General features: G+C 36.4%; 1 protein-coding gene across 1 annotated transcript in view; it reads right to left on the reverse strand.

Annotated features, from left to right (window-relative positions):
* The window catches only part of GALNTL6 (polypeptide N-acetylgalactosaminyltransferase like 6), a 432734-nt gene that overhangs the window by 231469 nt on the left and 182428 nt on the right, over nt 1–18837 (reverse strand). Inside the window, exons 4-5 of the mRNA XM_066185979.1 lie at nt 18180–18318; nt 1184–1350 (exon numbers count right to left, since the gene is read on the reverse strand). Of these exons, the coding sequence (XP_066042076.1) occupies nt 1184–1350; nt 18180–18318 (306 nt within the window). The remainder of the gene's footprint in view (nt 1–1183; nt 1351–18179; nt 18319–18837) is intronic.

Genomic DNA, 18837 nt, shown 5'->3' on the forward strand with positions numbered 1-18837 from the left:
CTTGGTCATGCTGTTTTACAGGTCTGATTTCAAAAACTTTCATCTGTGGTCTAGATTTCATAAACATAGAATAGTTAGAATTGTACTCACTTCACAATTTTACGTAAATTGCATTACAGATCGAGAGGCAGTTCATCAAAAGACATATTGCAAGTAAACCAGCAGATATGAGAGGGCAAGATAGATGTGTGCAGCATTTATCTTTCTAAAACCTGAAATATCAAGTTAAAAAAAAAAATCTTACAAAAATGGTTCTGCTACTGCAGCGCTCTACTAATAAGGCTTTCACTCACCCAGGGGCTTCTTAAAACAGTAGGTCAGAAATCTGCTCCTCTAAGTTCCTAGCTGAGACAAAGGTTTTAAGTAAAACATTAGCAAAGGGTACAACTCTCTCTTTTGCTATCAATCTAATCTACTCAGAACAAAGCTCACATACACACCAGCAACTGATGTTTCAATAGAAACAGAAACCCCACCCCGCTAAACACCGAAGTCAAAGGTCTTCATGCTTAAACGTCTAAGGGATGAACTGAAATTTGAAAAAACCCCAACCTATTTCTTAGTTCCATATCCTTATCGTGGAGGAATTTTACCTAAAGAACTGTAAAAATGCATTTAAGGAACTTGAGGCATTCATTTTTTTTGTGCTGCATTCAGGAAGTAATAGTAGTGCAAGACATTAAGTGATTGAAGTTTTCTTAATTTTACTTTACATAAATGACATAAATTTTGATCAACGATTCCAAAGCATTTTTTTAACATTCCATTCAAAAGAACCTCATTTCTATGTATGGCTATTTTGTACTAGTATGTGAATCTGCCTAGATCAATAAAATTCCAGGATCAAAACCTAATGAATTGCATCCAAAATGGTCAAAGTTGATATATTTTCAGAGTAAAAGAGAAGTGAAGGGAAAAGATGAGGAAATACTAAAATTTGCAGTATTTCAGTAATAACATTCCAAATACAACATTAATAAAGGCTAATTAACAGTTGACAGTGTCTCTTCCCTTTGACATGAATTTCAGTATTCATGCCAAGTAACACAAAAGCATCTTATAAGTGTTTATTCCTGCTAACAAGCAAACAGTACTTCAAAGCTGTTTTTGCATTCCTTTAGCTTCTCCCTAGACCACACAGCATTATAAATTTCAAGCTAAAACAGAACCAGCTGGGACTTACCTCTGTCACTGAAGTCATCCACCAGGATGATCTCTGCGATCAGGCTGTCTGGAGTGCGATTGATGATGCTGTGGATCGTGCGCAGGAGCGAAGTCCAGCCCTCGTTATGGAATGGGATGATGATGCTAGTGTTTGGTAGAGTTTCCAAGTACACCTTGTGCTTACAGCTGCAGAGGCAAGAAAATAATTGTATAAGCATACTGAAAATCTGAGCTGGCATATCCTGTCGTCCATTTGGGCCATTCAACCAACATGTTTTCTGGCATAAAATTCAACAGTGCTATCAAGCAGTATTTTCATGTGAAAATAGCTGGATTGTTTAAAACACATCGCTTACAACAGTGAATAAATTCGAACAATGACAAAATTTAAGTGGAAAGAGTGAAAAAAATCTAACTTCCTGGAATTATTTTCCCTCACTGAAAACTTTTTCCTACCAATATGAGATGACATATCTTCTATGACATCATTTTCAAACACCAAATCCTCTTATCAAAAAGAATTCTGAAGCATAATATGAAGCTAATCTGAAATGATTCTTTAGTCTACAAAGAGAGAAACTCTAGAAAACAATTCAGCATTATCCTGGCTGATACGTGCTTAGAACATGAAAACCACCAGCATCCACACATACAATTCCAACTTCACATCTACAGATCCCAAATGATTGCTCCTATTAAGTATAGAGATAAAACAACACACAATTCTGGAAATGCAGTCTTATAAACAAGGAAACGTAAACAAGCTTTCATCTTTGAAAGGAAAGCACCGTACGTTCAACATCTTAATTGCATGGCAGCTATGGAATATCAGTGCTTAACCCAAATGTTTTCAATACTGAGTTGTTTACACATTTCAGAAAGAAAAAGCTTAACACTCAAAAATAAATAATGGCCATGCAAATCACTGTCTCCTAATATCCAAAAATACTTTATGACAGATTTTTAGATTACCGCAACTGATAGGATTGCATCTTTCATGTTTTGTTGAAAAAAAGAAAAAAGGGACATATTCCTCTGTTGTTAACAAAGCCTGGCATTTGCACCTCTGGGGAAAAAGTAAGTGAATGACTTCTCATTCTTCTAAAGAAAGTCACATCCTGATAAAGGTATCCCTAGAGCAGAAACCTGTCAGCTTTGCAATAAACAAACAAAATTAAAATTTTAGCCCTGCAAATTCCAGGGTTAAAAAAAAATTAAAGACATCTTTGCTCCTTGTCAGAAAGCATAACTATGCATATCAAAAACTGCTATAGGATATAATTTTGATTTACATATATTTGCAGCTTAGTTTGTATTTTCTCTTTATAAATGTCATTTAGAAATCAATACACCATACAAGCTAACTACACTGATGAAGTGCTCCAAAAAAAAAAAAACAACCCATAAAAACCCCCAAATAATTGCTACTATAGTTGTATTTGCAAAACATTAACTGTTATGTAGCTATAAATAAACAAACTACTTTTAGATACTTTACTAAAAAAAAGAGATTTAAATTTGTAGTACAGACTTTTCTCCCTGTGAGAAGAAAACACGGTGAGAATTAATTTAATGACAAGCCATTTTCTGAAATAATCACTGTGGAAACGTTTTAGGAAGCAGCTTCCTAGTAAAACATATATGCACACTGGAAAAAGGACTGATGCTTTGCAATAATGTGGAGTTCTGGAGAAAAGAGTGCTCATTATCTAGTGACAGAAAAGCCTAAGTACACTTATTGAAATGTTCTGTGAGAAGAAGAAAATCTACTGCAACAAAAGAATTTAGTAGAAATTCTTTATCTTATCTGCAGGAAGAATCACAACAAATGAAGTCCATTATTAATACCTAGCTGTTTCAGTTGGCAAATTAAGAAAGTTACCTACCAAAACCAACACCTACCATTGCCAGCTGTTTGTCAACAGTGATGCTTCTTGGACTAGAACAAATGCAACTAACAGACGTGGAACTCTCATGCTGTTTTTGAAAGCAAAAGTTTTTCCTTCAGCATTTTTGGCTCCCAGTAAATATTATTTCAAAACGAGCAAGTTTCCACCTCCACAAAACCCCAAGCCAAAAAAAAAAAAACAAGCAGAAGAACCTCACAAATGTCAGACTAAAAACTTCTGAAGGGTAAGAGGAAAAAAATACTCAAAACATCCAAACACATCAGAATGCCATTTCTTTTTAAAGAAATCACCTTTCCAGTTAACAAGATACCTTTTGACAGCAGTTGCACCAAGATTTGCATGGTTAATACTGCAACCTTATTACACATGTAAGGATAGGGTAGGTCATTGGATTCGGATATTCTCATTGACAGTTCCAGAGTAATTGCATAGGCTGAAGTGTTGAGGAGAAGCAATACTAATGGACTTCGTTTACAACTATTCCATTCTTCCTGCTGAACAGAATGATGTGAAACAGAGGCAGACTTAGAAGAGGAAAGCATCTTATACTTTCTTAACATTTCTCCATCATACAACTTTGACCTTTGATCCTCATTTACATTTACTTTTGATTGCCATTGCAAAGGTATCTGGCTATATATGAATTGATTTCTAGTAAGAGCTGTGAAAACCACAAACCACCAACATGTCCTTTTTCTACTTAAAAGAAAATAAAAAAAACCCCAAAAAACCAACCAACCAAACAAAAAACCCACAAAAAAAAACCCACAAAAACAAACAAACAAACAAACAAACCTCTAACCAACCAAACAGGCCAAACTTCAAATTCCTAGAAATAAAACTTTAAACTTCATAATTTTCTGCTAGGTTTCATAATAGTGGTTTACTTGCCCTTTTTCAGCAAGTGGACTTCTGCTCATTTTTAGCCCCTTGTTCTCCTGACATGAGACTCTAACTGCAATAGAAGATCACTGTTTCAAAAAGCATAACATGAAATCCATTTTATTTGAAGTTCTATTCAACATAGTCTGTAGCAGAGGGCAGCCAGCTCTGTTCTGTGATGGGCTGCAGGACAGACCTGATGAATAGCTGCAATGCTCAGGAAAGACCCATGAACTGCAACAAAGATGCAGTTAGACCTACACAGCTGAGACACTGAATAAAGCAATATGTTTTCATGAGAATAAACGTATATAATGCATGCACCATTTGCTCCAAGTCCATGAGTGTGCTTCTTTATATTCTGAGCTTTAGAAGAGATACCAAATACACTGGCTGCAAACAGACTACTTGGAAGCTACAGACATTGCTTCTTGTTTCAAAAGGGAAATTCTTGAGTCTCCAAAGAAATCAGAAATTGCAATTCAAGATTTTTTAATACTTCCCGAAGAATGCAATTTTAAGAAAATTTACTAAAATAAAAAATAAAAGTTTGGTGTAGAAAGGAAAAATGTTATGTATAAAAGAGTACCATAATCTCATATATATTGGGTAAAACTGTCTAAATTATGGTATACACATTAAACAAAACTGACAACCTACAGAAATACTTACAATACTACCGAGAAAAATAATATTTTTTCCCAGAGCCTAAAAACTTCGGTGGAAAATTAAGTCAAATTTGTATCACTTTAGCAAACTACAGTACTTGCACACAGTAACTCCAATTGTCATCCTCCACATAAAGACATAGCAAATTACTTGCACACTAAATGAATGTAGACTTTATGTGGACAGTAAGTATCATTCAGGTAGTTTGAATAGCAGAATAAAGTGTCCAAAGACCACACTGATTTTCATTGAGGCTTGAAATAGTACAAAATTCATAGAGGCCTGGAAATAAATCCTAAAACCAATACTCAAAAGAGGTTAGTAGATTTAAGATGGACAGATAGGCAGTTCAGCCAGTTTCAGTGAAGTAGGGGTTTGCTCCAAGACATAACTAAGTGTAGAAAAGACTGTAACATAGCTGATGTCAATCAACATTACTTTAAGCTTTCCTCTTAATTATGAAATCATAGCTCAACTGATAAAGGCAAATATACTACTACAGAGCTTTAGTGTCACATCATATTCTGATTAAGGAATTTAAAAAAATCAGTGGGGAACTGAAAAATGGATAAAAATACTAGGTTTTTCAAAACTATTTAATAGGAGTGTATTATTTACTATTTTTAGCTTGTTTCTCTCAGGACTAGTTTTTGCCTTAGTGGCACTTTAAACTGGACTAACTTTTAAAATAACATATGAGAACTCTGCACTAACAAGACTGATTTAAATGGCAAATGAAGATGAAGACAGGCTATTTGTTAACTCATTCTATATATATGTATCATAAAATGACTTGTTTTAAAATATATATATATATTAGTATAAACACACACAAAGTTTCAGAAGAAAAACTTGCCATGATATTTTATAATTTTGGGATTGAGGGCAGAGAACTAAATCAGTTTACCTGAAATTAGTATATCGAACTGATTTTTCACTTTGGCTTTGATCACTGTAATTTCCATGAAAGTGTTTTCTGTAATCAGCCCTGGCTATGTAGTTATGCTCATCATTCCCATACTGATAAGAGGATAAATACTTAAGGACGCTAAGAGTACATTATTTGACTAGTCTTCCACTGTTTTCATTATATTTTTCCTCACTTTTATCCTTACCTCCATACTTGTGTTTCTTCAGATAACCAAAGAGCTCAGTCCAGCAGTATTTTTAATGTTCCATGTTTGAGGAACTACTCATTCACTTTTCTCAGAAGCCTCACACTATGTCTTCCTCAGCTTATCTTGTTCGGCTACAGGACTAATGCAGTCTCCTCATTTGTGGCCAGTAAATGACCATTTACAGAACTGGAGGCTTAAGTGCTGAAGGTTTGATGCTGTCTTCCACAAATTATTCCAAGAAATCCTGATCAGTCAGCTTAGCTCATATCTATGCTTGTATCTCTAGGCATGTGCCATGCCACACCATCAGCACCCAGTGCAGTGTAAGCAGCAAACACCTGCACATCCTGTGGCTCATCCTAACTGAATAAATCTAGGCCTCCAGTCTTCTCCAGAGGGCGAATTTGGGATTGTTCCTAGCTCTACAGACTGCCAGACTAGGCTGGTGAATTTAAACAGCCTGCCCATTTCACAGCCAGGACTGGAATCCAGCAACGTACGGGCATGTTATCTCTCTTGTCCTTTCCCCCACGCAGTCTTATCATATGCAAGTAACTTGCCAACTCTTCTCTTAAGAACTTTAAAACACAGAGGCCTTCAGTGTTTAGGACTATGCTGCCTGTACCATTGATCACCCTCATCTTATGGAACCCCTTAGCAATACTTTCTTTATTGGAGACTGGATGTCCGTCTTATTGCTGAGTTCCACAGTGACACATTTGACCACACAAAACAAGGGAAAAAACTAGCTCATCATTATTCAGCAAGTTAACTATTAAACCAAAACAATTTACTTCAGTAGTATAATCCTACTACATGTTGTCCTGTTATACAGGCAAACTGGGAAGAGGATGTCCATTGGGTTCTCTAGGTGAACTCTTTTTTTAATTTAAAGAAAGTGTATAGTTTAAATTTTTGTATTTTACACAATGCACTCATCCTAGACACTTAGAAACGTAGAACTCTTCAGTAAGAGTTCAGACAAGTAACTACTCCCCTTTTGGCTCTACTTTTCAAAACAAATAAATGGCTGCCACCAAAATATATTATTTTAAGCCCTTTCAAAAGCAAGGTCATTTATTTCTAGAGGGCAGTATCTAAAAGCCTGAATCAACAAGTTGGAAGGGGATAAGGGGATGAAGAAGCAACAGTATATAGCTAGGACTCATGGCAGGAATGCTATTCAAGGCGTGAAGAACCTGACAACTGAAACTAGAAAAGGGCTCCTACTCAGCAGAAGCCTTTTCAGCATAACCTTAACAGAATACTACTGATGGCCTTAGTAAGGTACAACAGAGGCTTTCCTGAAGATGCCTCTTATATTTCATTTAAACATAGCATATTTTAGTGCAGCACACTAGCACTCATTCATGGAACAACACTGAATAGTAGGTTCAGTAGCCAAGGTAGAAAAATTGAAAATTTCTTGGCATAAATAAAAGATTTCTTCAAGTTTATTCACTGAAGTCTTAAGTCTCAGAATGACTTCTGTGTTACATCTGAAATGTCTTGGTAGATACTTAGCAAGAAAATAACCATGATAAGCAACAGTCATGCTGCTAGTTAAGTAGCTCACACCTGTATTTTCTTACCGAAGGTATGACGTTACCATTCAGAACAATGGGAGTTTAGAAGAGGAAATGCATGGGGCATTATGCATTGCCACTGCACAAATACTCAGAATTATTAAATACTACCAGTAATGTGGACTTTGCCAAAAATATTTTATAAATGCCAACAACACTTGTGTAAAAAAAATCCCCGAACCACCAAAAATTGGTATCAAATGGTGAATATTCTGATGAGTCAGATACAATGTCATTTTCAAGATTATAATGAACCAAAAGTTATGAACCCTGAATTATGTTTCAAATATTGCTACCCTCAATCAATTTAGTCTCTCTTTCAATGATATTTCAGAATTTAATACCTGGTATTTTCTATCAAAGAATATCCCTACACCATTAAATTAGTCCCTCAGAGACTTCTGGATGAGATTTTTACAAACAGAGGCACAATCTACCAGTCCACAAGCCGCTTCCATATTGTGAAGTTGTACTTACTGCTTTGAAATTCAATTCCTGTCCAAAGAATCTCCTTCCTCTCTCCCTTCTATTAGAAACATAATTAAGCACTAATCACATGTATTATTCAATTTTGTAATTTTTTACTGTTTTGAAAAACTGAATTCAGAAAGCTGCACAATACTGTTTATTAAGCACACCAGCCAAAGAGACACCAGAAGATGGCTGCTTATGAAACCCATTTTCTCTAAAAAAATAAAAAAAATAAAAAAAATAATAATAATAAAAAAATTACACATAATTGACGAAGTAGAACTTTTCACCAGCCTTGCATGCTGCGCCTACACTTTGGTTTTGGAGCTGGGCACTTGGCTCCAGGAGTTCAAGGCTTATTCATAGAAACAGTACACAGTCACGCCATTTAACTTGCTTTAAAACACTCAATATTGACTTAATTTTTCCTTTGAGATAGAGAATTCTTCTGTGGTGTTGAAACAAGAATCAAAACCAAGTTCCTGAACAAAACAATTTTAGAGTTGGCTTCAAAAGTTGCAGGGAGACTTTTAGAAGGTTATAGCAAGAGGCTCCTCTATTCCTGAAATATTAACCTGCCTGAGGAAGAAAAAAAACTGTCTCAGAAACACCATGAAGCTATCTGCAGCAGGCACCTTTAAAATACAGCCTGAAAAGACAACCATTCATAAAAAGAGAAGTGGTGAAAAAGAACTGTAATTACACTTCTTTCTTATTCACTAGTAAGAATCCTAAGACTATTACGATTTCATTTTGTAGGTTAGCCTACTCTACTGGGCACAAATAACAGCATTTTTTTACTTCAAGGAATAAGAACAGTCCTCATCACATGAGCTTAGGAAAAGATACAGAACTTCAAAATCCTCCCTCTTTACAGCATCACAGTTAATAGAAACCTGCAGAAATATACTGCCTCTGTAGAAGACAAAATGAAAGAATACAGGCTTCTAAAATGATGAGAAAGGAGAGCAGTGCTGGCACCATTCCAGCCACTTGACAGCAAAAGCTGATTCATAAAACCAGCAATTTGCTTGACCCTGTAGAGATATCAAAAATGTTTTATGCACCTTAAGGGATACCACTAGCAATGTTGTGGTCAGTTACCAGGCTCTGTGCCTTCCAAACAGATCAACAACCTTGAAAAGTGCCCTGATAGATAATAGCATAGGAGAAGTTAAGTGCCTCACAGACATCCTTTTGCTGGATTTGGGAAACGAGGTAGCAGCCTACTACTGGAGTTTCTGCATCATAAAAGTAGCCCATCTCCAATTTTCTCCTCTTACAGGAAGTGCCAGAGAAAGTTAAAGCAAAACAGAAAGAGATTTTCAACCTTTTTTTCCCCACTGGCTTTTTCAGCTCCCGCTCTCTTAACTAAGCTGCTTTTTCAGATCTGAACTTTTCTTTCCCTTTATTAAAAGAAACTACAGCAGCCACTGGGCCCCCAGGTACTGAGGAGACCTCTATAAGCTACCAGAACAAAACATTTCCCAGTGAAATTTACATAGTAATTGTCTTAGCATGTCAAAGTATTCAATTTACAGCAACAAGCTTCAGTCACACCATGTTTCTGTTCCAATCTAGTCTTGTCAGCTGAGCCTGATTAAGTAGTGATAACTAGTAATTTCTCCTGCTATTTGACAAGGCTGTAAAATTAGCTTGGGTGTGAGCTGATGGCAGGGAAAGTAATCTTTCTTTTCACAGTGACTCACAGCTGGGAAGCAAGCCGGCATTACTGGGTATGGGCCTCAATAAATGTCACAACACTTTACTAGAATAAACCTTCTCCAAAACATTAGTACTATTTTTGAGAAAAAGAAGAAAAACAAATTGTACAGTAGAAATCGTCTGTGAAATTGCTATTAAATGCATTATCAACATGTCTTGGGAACTAAGGCGGCAAAGTCCTGTACCCTATGACTTCCCTCAGCATGAAATTCATCAGAACTGATGGAGCTGAATTAGGTGCTTGTTAACTTTTGTCAAATTGCCTCATTTTGGTCTGTCATGTACAGTCTCTTTAGCTAGCACTCTCTGTCTCTGGAAAAATCAAAGTCTGTGAGTTTGCCTTGCTTTGTCCTTCAAACCAAAAAGTTACTATAACCAAGGGAAGAGTCAGATAAACTCTATCTACATAAAGCACATTTACGTTTAAAAAGTTTTGTTTTCATTTATCAAAAGATGTTATAAATTAAAAAATATCGTTTTTATGTTTTAAGAAACTTATCTACTCACCCATATGTATTAAATCTAGGAGGCTTGGGAAATAACACATGTAGTCATTTTATACTGTCTCAACATTCCTCATTAGCAAGTGCACATAAGAAGGCATCCTAGTACTCTAATTATATTTTAGCTTAAACCTTACACTTTGTTACCTTTGAATTCAAAAATAACATCAGACCAATTTATTTAATACATACACAAGCAAATACCCTCATAACATTTTTTTTAAGAGGAGATCAGAGAAATACAAATCTAGTTAAAATTCATTCATTCAGCTCTAGCATACTTATCTGATTGTCTCTCACAAGTAAGGCAGACCTCAACATAATCAATAAAAGTCTCTATTTTGAGTCCAAGGTCATTTTCCTGGCTGAAGAAGAAACAGGACTAGAATTCATGTTTTTGTCACTTCAAAGTGCATTTTAAAGCATGCTACTTCAGGAACAAACCAACCTGTGACATTCAATTACCCTTTAACTTCTGTTTCAGAAATCCAAGTTATCTTATTACCACTTGTCCTTATATTCCCTAGGTACCCCATAGGCTTCTAGGAACCCTCTAGAAGCTCAGCCACTCCTCCCAGTTTTGCATCAGTTCTCAAGTACTTCTCTTAGCTGCTGTGATTGAGAGGAGCCTCAAACAGGCATCAGTTCCCTCAGCATTCATGGGTACATCCCATCAGGCACACAGATTTACTATGTCCAGTTTGCTTAAGCATTAAATGCTCCATTTTCAGAGACAGTCTTTCTGTGATCTACCTACATCTCTTCACCTCTCCTTTTCACTGCAGTATGTGCTCAGGCTTACATCTCTCTACACAATAAAAGAGACAATGGGCAAGATAGTACTAGGCCTGACCAGTGTTTATAATAAAGAAATCAGAGCTGGCAAACAAGGGAGCAAATGCTGTGAAAAAAGCTGTTGGGCCATGTGCCAACAAGATCAGTAAATTCTCATGCCTACTACCACATCCTGTGGCAGCACAGCCTTCAGAAAATTGGAGCTCAAGAAGCTTACTCACAATCAAATCAGGCAAAATAGAAGTTGTTTTTCCAATCCAGCACTGCTGCACATCTCCTGTCCTTATTATACGAGATGCAAAAGCAAATTGTGTTGCCATTGCCAATGTACTGCTGAGAATGTACTACCTTCCTGAGGTAAGGTATACTGAGGCTCTTCATAAAACTCCTATATTAACAACATATATCATCACTTTCATCTATGAATTTCAGATACAAAACCCCAGAATATCCCACATTCCACACCAATCTCAGCAAAGATGGATGTACTTCCCAATATTACTATTGTATTACTTGACAGAAGTTCAAGCTTTAACCATTGCCAATGCTAATAGACTTGGCTAACCCAGATGTACAGAACTGGCTGGAGGGTAAATATTCTTCAGAATACCTGCACCCATAAAGTTGAAATTTCACTGTTATGTTTACTGCAGCTTGCTATTTTCCCAGCAGCATAGGAGGATTTACTGGAGTCTAACTAACATGCAAGGCATCTAAACACACAAGAACTACTTTTCTTCATGTGTATAAACAGATTATTTATTTTATCAAATAATTTTCAGCAAACAGAAACAGGCCCATCAGGCTTGGACTCTCCTCACTGGCCTATTTAACACTGCAGCGTATTTCTCAATAAAAGGAGGGAACAGGAATCATCAGTCTTCAGCCACATTTTTGCTGATGCTGCCTTAAAAAAAAAAAAGACACACAAGCATCCAGAAAGCACTTGGAAACTATTCCATGTTATTTTTTCCTATCAATACATATCCTGCAGAGAAAGAGACAGCAGGCATGACAGAGACAGAAAGCCATAGGTTTTCTTGGGTATAAAATATTCCTGATCCTGTTTTGAGGAGCTGCACTTCAAATGGGATGCCCTGAAGCAATTGCAAAGAACAATCTGGTCAGGCTTGAAAATGGGGACATTGCCCATCGTATCTTGGACCATATGAATTTTCACTTTCACTACACTATTTAACAACTACACCAAACAGTTTGAAAAGCACACTAATAATATCTATCTTTTCCACTACTCACTAAAAGCACACCTTGAGTTTAAACAGGTTGCTCTGTGGCCAGATAAATCAAGCTAATACTAGTAATCAGTGGTATGAAGCAATGCAATGTGTATGTGTGTCTGAAGACATGTCTGATTCCCCAAAATTAATAAGAACTAGAAAAAGCCTTCTACTATCTTTGTTTCTTCCACCATATGATCAAAAATTCAACAGAAGATCGATACAAAAAACCAATTACTTCCATAAGACTTACTGAATATTTTAAAGCTCAGCATACTTAAATGATTAAGTTGGATCTTTTATTTTTTTCTTTTTTAGCAAGGCAGGGAAACCCCAACCTGTCTTTACGACCACAGACTGCAAAACGAATTAACTTGAATTTATCTTGGAGCACTGGATCTAAGATAAACTTTTACATTAGAGTTTTAGGGACAAATTACATAGGCTAGATTGTGACAAATGGGCTGTATTTATAAAAAGAAATTAACTATATATAATGGAATAACTTCTTTTTTAGGCCATTCAGATATGTACTACTGCCTACCTATGTATCTAACTATATCCCTTTTCCATAATTTTATTAACATTAGAATTTTTGCAAAGCCTACTAAAACACGGAGATTAAGAGCAACTCCAACCCTGTTAACTCTGCAACTACTCTAAAGAAACACAAAAATGGTGTCAATCAAATAACATATTGCCTGGAGAAATCCTATTACATATTCATTTTAGCCTCTTTTGAAAATACAATGGAGAGCAACCACACTGCATTCAAATGTTTTGAGAGAGAACCATTAGGGCATTGTCTCAGCTTCTGTTACTGAAAAGGAGAGTTTCAGTTATGCAGAACCCATGGAATGAAATTCAGTTTTGTTATTAGAAAGAAATAAAACCTCATTAGTGTTCAGGACACAGAAGATGTAACCAGCCCTTAGCTAAATGCTCTTATTTATTTGATTATGAAAATGCACTTCATCTGTGAAAAATTTCATACCTAAAAAAGATGAGCATATTTCAGACTTCTAAAAAGGAACACTGCTGGGCTGGGAGTGACAGTGAAAGGCCAGCACTTCAACTGCACGACCAGCAGAAAAGGATTAGAAACACTGACTCCAACCCATACAGACTAAAAACCAGACATTACAAGAATCAGGTTGGACATTTTTAATGTACAACAAGCATGCTAAGAATTTCATTACCAAATGAATCTATCTATGTCCAGGGATGGACCAGATTTCTTGTGATAGATTACTCAGGCAAGCCAGGGAGTATCTGCACATCTGATCTAAGACTACCCAAGACACAGAATCATAGAACAGCTTGAGCTGGAAGGGATTCACAAGGATCATCAAGGGCCTGCACAAGACAACTCCAAGGATCACACCATTTGTCTTAGAGCATTTTCCAAACATTTCTTGAACTCTCTCAGGCTTGGTGCTGTGACCACTTTCCTGGGGAGCCCAATCCAGTGCCTGATTACCCTCTGAGTAAAAGACACCTTTGATCTAATAACCATCCTAAACCTCCCCTGATGCAGATTCATGCCATTCCTTGGAGCCCTGTCACTGGTAACCACAGAAGAGAGATCAGTGCTTGCCCTTCTTTCCCTCATGAGGGATAAGGTCTGTCATAAGGTCTCCACTCTGTCTCCTCCAGGCTGAATAGATCAAGTGACCTCAGCCATGCCTTATAGAGCTCCACCTCTAGATCCTGCATCTTCATCATACTCTGGAAGATGCAGAGTATCTGGATCTCTCCAATAGCTTTTTTTATCTCTCTTACATTGTGCTCCCCAAAACTGTACACAGGACTCAAGGTGAGGCTGCACTAGCACAGAGCAGGACAAGCCCCTCCCTCGCCTGGCTCCCAACACGGCCCTTGATGCACTCCAGGATATGGTTATCAGCAATTAACCTACAAATTTTAGATAAAAGGAGACACATCGTTGAAATTAAGATATACAAGCATACAAAACAAAGTATTTCAAATTATAAAGCTTGCAAATGTACTGGTATCTAATTGGGACTAACTTGAACTCCTTGATTCGATGACAAAAAGCTTAAAAATTGATTGTCTAGTACAAAAAGACTTTGGAGCTTGCAACAGGATAGGTCACAAAATTCATATTCACTGTTCAGACTAGATGATTGCAATCCTTCCCCAAACCCTCATTAAAATCACATTTAGAACGCAATTCAAAATGTGAGTCAGATTCAGTTTTGTTTGTTTAAACAAGGCTGGTATGAATAGTAGAATATTTGATAACGTGGAGAAGATAAGAATTAATTTCAACTGGTACATTCATTATTAGAATAAGTAGCATCTCTCTTTCTATAATACAAAATAATACTGCCAACTTTTTCCCTAGCATTCGCAGGTTTGTTTATTCTAGACTACACAAAGTGGGACAAAGCAGGTGAAAAGAGAAGTGAACGAAAATACTCTTCTTGTGGGTTGTGAAACACTTTTTATATTGGTACAGAATTTCTAACTCCTAAATATTAATTCCATTGCTTTCTCTCAATACTACCCAAAACTCAATGTTGCCTTTCACTTTAGGTGACCAAAACTCTTATTATCAGTACATCAGTCCTGACACCAAATAAACTGAGGTGATGAGCTTCTTTTAGATTGTTATTTCGAATTAAGGAAAAAAAAAAGAAGTTGTTTTGTTCGAATTTTTTTTTTTTTTGTTTAAACTTAAAGACACAGGTGACTGTGGGCAGAGAACAGAGAATTAGCTAATGTAGCTCAGCACCCATTGTGCCAAGGTTTTCACGGAAGAGTGGAACAGAAAGAAGACATCAAAGAGCACTCAAAAATGGAAAAAATACTCTTTGAGCATGGCTACAAGAGAAAATAAGCATGGGAGATATTAGAAGGATCCAATAAAAACCTATTAAAGATGCAGAAAAGGTCATGTCAGCCTTAAAATAGAAGTTAACTGTTTCATTTCACTACAGATTTTTTTTACAGAACACGCATTTTGCTGTCTTAAAAAAGAAAGAAGAATCAATCACAACATCTTGCTGAAGCATTTCAAACATCAAAGGAAAAACAGAAGAGTATTATTAAACACACTTGAAGACCTGAATTTCTCAAGCTCAACCATCTAAGCATTTTTTTAGTTCCACCCATCCCCTTGCAGAAGGTGTTATTTGCAAATGCTGAGCCCAATTTCCAAAGAAACTCAGAAAGATTGTTTGGATCAAAAAGAACAAGCTTTTTCTGCTGCTCTTACATACTTCCCAGAAAATTAAACACTTGGAAGTGGTTCCTAAAGTTTCTTTGGTTTGACTTCGGAATAAAATATTTTTGATTTTATTTTAGAAAAATGTAGAAAGCACTGCAGCTTCTATTTGGATTTAAATAAGTTTTTACTCAAATTACAGGATTTACCACTCAGTTTTATTGCATTTGAAGGGTAATTTTGTGAATTTTCTCTCCTGATGGCAATAAAACCATTCTATCTGGTTCTATAAAACATATCAAAGACAGTATTTTCAGGAAATCCACCTTCAGCAGAAGACAAACGTTTTTTGTGTGCAAATGGCTAAATACTAAATAGAGACAGATGCACTAAATAGAAACAGAGGATCAAAACTCAAAGTTTATAATGCTAGCATGTCTCATAAATTTTCATAAGATGACAGCTAAAGGCCTCAAAGCAGTTAGAAGCTCCACAAAGCCAAACCCTTTATAAGGTTCAAAAGCTGGCCAAACTAGATCTGCCTGCTATATCACACCTGATATATCTACTATGGTGTTTCTTAGACAGAAATTATATGATTTTCCAATGGCTTGTCTGAAAGCAACTCGCTTAGTACCATGGTTTAGCCCCAGCCTCTAGCACGGATGACATGCAAATTTGTGAAGAAAATTAACTGTACCCCAGCCAAAACCAGCACAACAAGATGTGAACTACTTCACATTTCACACACACTTCTGAAGAGAGGAGACATTTCCAAAAGTGAAGTGCAGTTTGAGACCAGCCATACTTAACACACAGCAGCCAAGAGATGTGTTTGTTTCTAACAGTAAGTCAGAAAGCACTGTCAGACTTCTGTGTCTCTTGGAAGTTCAAGCAACACCGATGCTTCAAGGTACAGTCATCAGAAGTATTGAGCCCAGCTTTGTTACCTTAATTGATGCACTACTTAGTAGGCAATTATAGCACAAGAACATTTTTTCTCTTTACCTTTAGATGCTAAGTGATACAATCAATTAACTAATGGGCTACCTGCATTAGGAGCATTTAACATAAGAAAGGTTAGAAGGCCATCACTCAAGTCCAGTCAGGACACTACTAAAACATCCACCATATAAGATTTCACTGTATGCCACAGGAACCTGGCTGAATCAAAACATGGAAACAACGTAGAAACCTAAGGATACAAGCTTCCCAAATGTGATGCTTAGATGCAAGTCAGAGAAAGATTTGTGCTGGGGAAAAGAGGGCAGAGAAAGGCTGGTGCGGCACTGGCTCGTTCCTAATGCGTTACTTCTGACAACACATCGCTTCTGGGGACATGCATGGAAATGTCAGGGACTGTGAGGACAGCAGCAGGTGAGAAAGAAGCTGCCAAAAGACCAATTTACAAAACCACAAAGGGATGATAAACCTGACAGCTTCCTTTTGTGTTCAGTCATTATCCTCTGCAGTTTTGCTAACAGAGGAGATTGCTTGATGAACATATGTATTATACCGACAATGTAACCTACTACAGCTTCAATACTATACAGCTGTACATGAGAACTTCTTAGAAGCACTCATTACATAATTTCAGGTAATTTGTAAAGCAGAACACAAAGAATGTATATAAAACAGCATGTTTTAACAATATATTTCTTTTTACTTAATCCTATGCCAACAATACTAATATATTGTTTACAAATTAAGAGAGACAGAGACACAGTTTTTTTCTCAAAACAATGCAACAATTAAATCAGACAATTAACAATTAAAATAAACTAGAAACATCTCTAAAAAAAGGTTAATTCCTCTGCTGTGAATTTCTGCTTTTAAACCCTTACTATGCAAATATTTACATACTATTAATTTTTTGAAAAAGATAGTTGCACATTTGACAGAAAAATAATTGTTAGTTGCCATGATGTTTCTCTTCTCCCTGCACTGAGAACTTCAGCTCTGTTCTCTGACAACTCCTCATATCAAAATAAGAAGTGGGACGATATCTTAACATGAATCTTTGTATAACAGAGAGAATTGTATCTCAAGGCAAATACAAACAGTCATGGAGACAACTAGTTTTGCCTCACTCCTGTACCTTTCCCCCATACACCAGCTGCATAACATCCAATTAAAAGAGCAGAAAAAGGAGACTCAAATCAAATCAGCTCCCTCTTCAGAGTTCAGCTTCAGAATGACTCTAGAGGATAAGAGCCCAGAGCCACAAAGGCAATGGTGCCCCTTTTCCTGTCACAGATAGGAAGTTCTACTCATTGTATGAAGGAGCCAAAAATTAAAGAACATGAAAAACAAGTTAGGTTTGCTTTATGACAATATTTAGCTCAGTAGTTATTTTCCAGAATAACCTTCATCCAATTTTTCTGTGTAATATTAGTGCTTTAGGGAACAATACCATCATCCAGTGCCCCCAAATTCTGCCTGTGCATCATGCACACTCTGTTTTTACATAATTCCATGCTTCATCAATCAGCTGATGTATCTGCACTCGGCAGTTATTGTTTAAAATTTACGTAACAAAACAGAATAAACACTTCGCAATCACAGCCAAAAACTATATACAAATTGTCACTCTGCTCCCCAAAGATCTGCAGCTATTAACCAAATGAGAACACGAGAAACTCTGTGAATGCTTTTTAGTCCAATTCACTACAAAGAAATTTAATAAAAATCATTTTGTAATAAAAAGAGGCCTTTTATATTCTTAAAGTGTAACTAATCAGATAAGAAGTCATTTTAAAAGACAGCGCAAATGATTTAACGTCAGTGGTAAATTTCCCCCTTCCTGTAAAATGGAATCACTATTTTTTGTTGACTGTTTATGTTTTACCTTCCTGGAAAACAACTTATTTAGAGATACAGAAAGATAAAATCTTAAATATTAAATAGTCCAGGAAACAGTTTACATACTTAGGATGTCGGATGTCTGGCAGGGATCGTTCCAGTGCTATGTTGTTGCTAACAAATATGTTGAAGCCATTTTCCCTATAAGCAGAATCATCATGGTCTTCCTCTGTAAGAGGGTATGGTTTCCCATGTTCACCTTTCCCTACAACAAAGCAAAATAATTATTTGCCTCAAACTGACAGCAAAAAAATGTACTACAAAGACAAAAAAAAGTTACACTGAACTTCAAATATTACACTGTGTCTGGAACACCTCTAAGAAATTTCTTGCAATATCTTTAGCAAGACTCCTGTTATTTCCAGTACAAAAACAGAAAGTAAGTACAGACAACAAGACTCAAAAGTCTCTCTGAAGTCACCCAATTCATCTAACTTTCCTCTATCCAGACATGCAATCAGGTTAAAGCCATTTTATATAGAAATATTTCAACTGTAAATTAGGTTAAGACCTTTTTTATCCATAGCAAAATTATGAACAAATGGATCAGTTCCAGCAATATGCCTTTCAATCACTATGAGGAACCCAGATACTGAGTTCCTTTACATTACAGCACCCCTAACACCCACTCATGTTTTCAGAATGCAACTTTAGCACTGAAGTTTAGGGTGTCCAACTTTCCAGAAGAAACAACAAGGAAACCAGATGTTATTGCTCTTGGCTC

The sequence above is a fragment of the Chamaea fasciata genome, unplaced genomic scaffold (genome assembly GCF_029207755.1).
Source record: "Chamaea fasciata isolate MVZ Bird 193981 ecotype frontalis unplaced genomic scaffold, bChaFas1.0.hap1 SCAF_6, whole genome shotgun sequence".
In the NCBI taxonomy this organism is placed as follows: domain Eukaryota; kingdom Metazoa; phylum Chordata; class Aves; order Passeriformes; family Sylviidae; genus Chamaea; species Chamaea fasciata.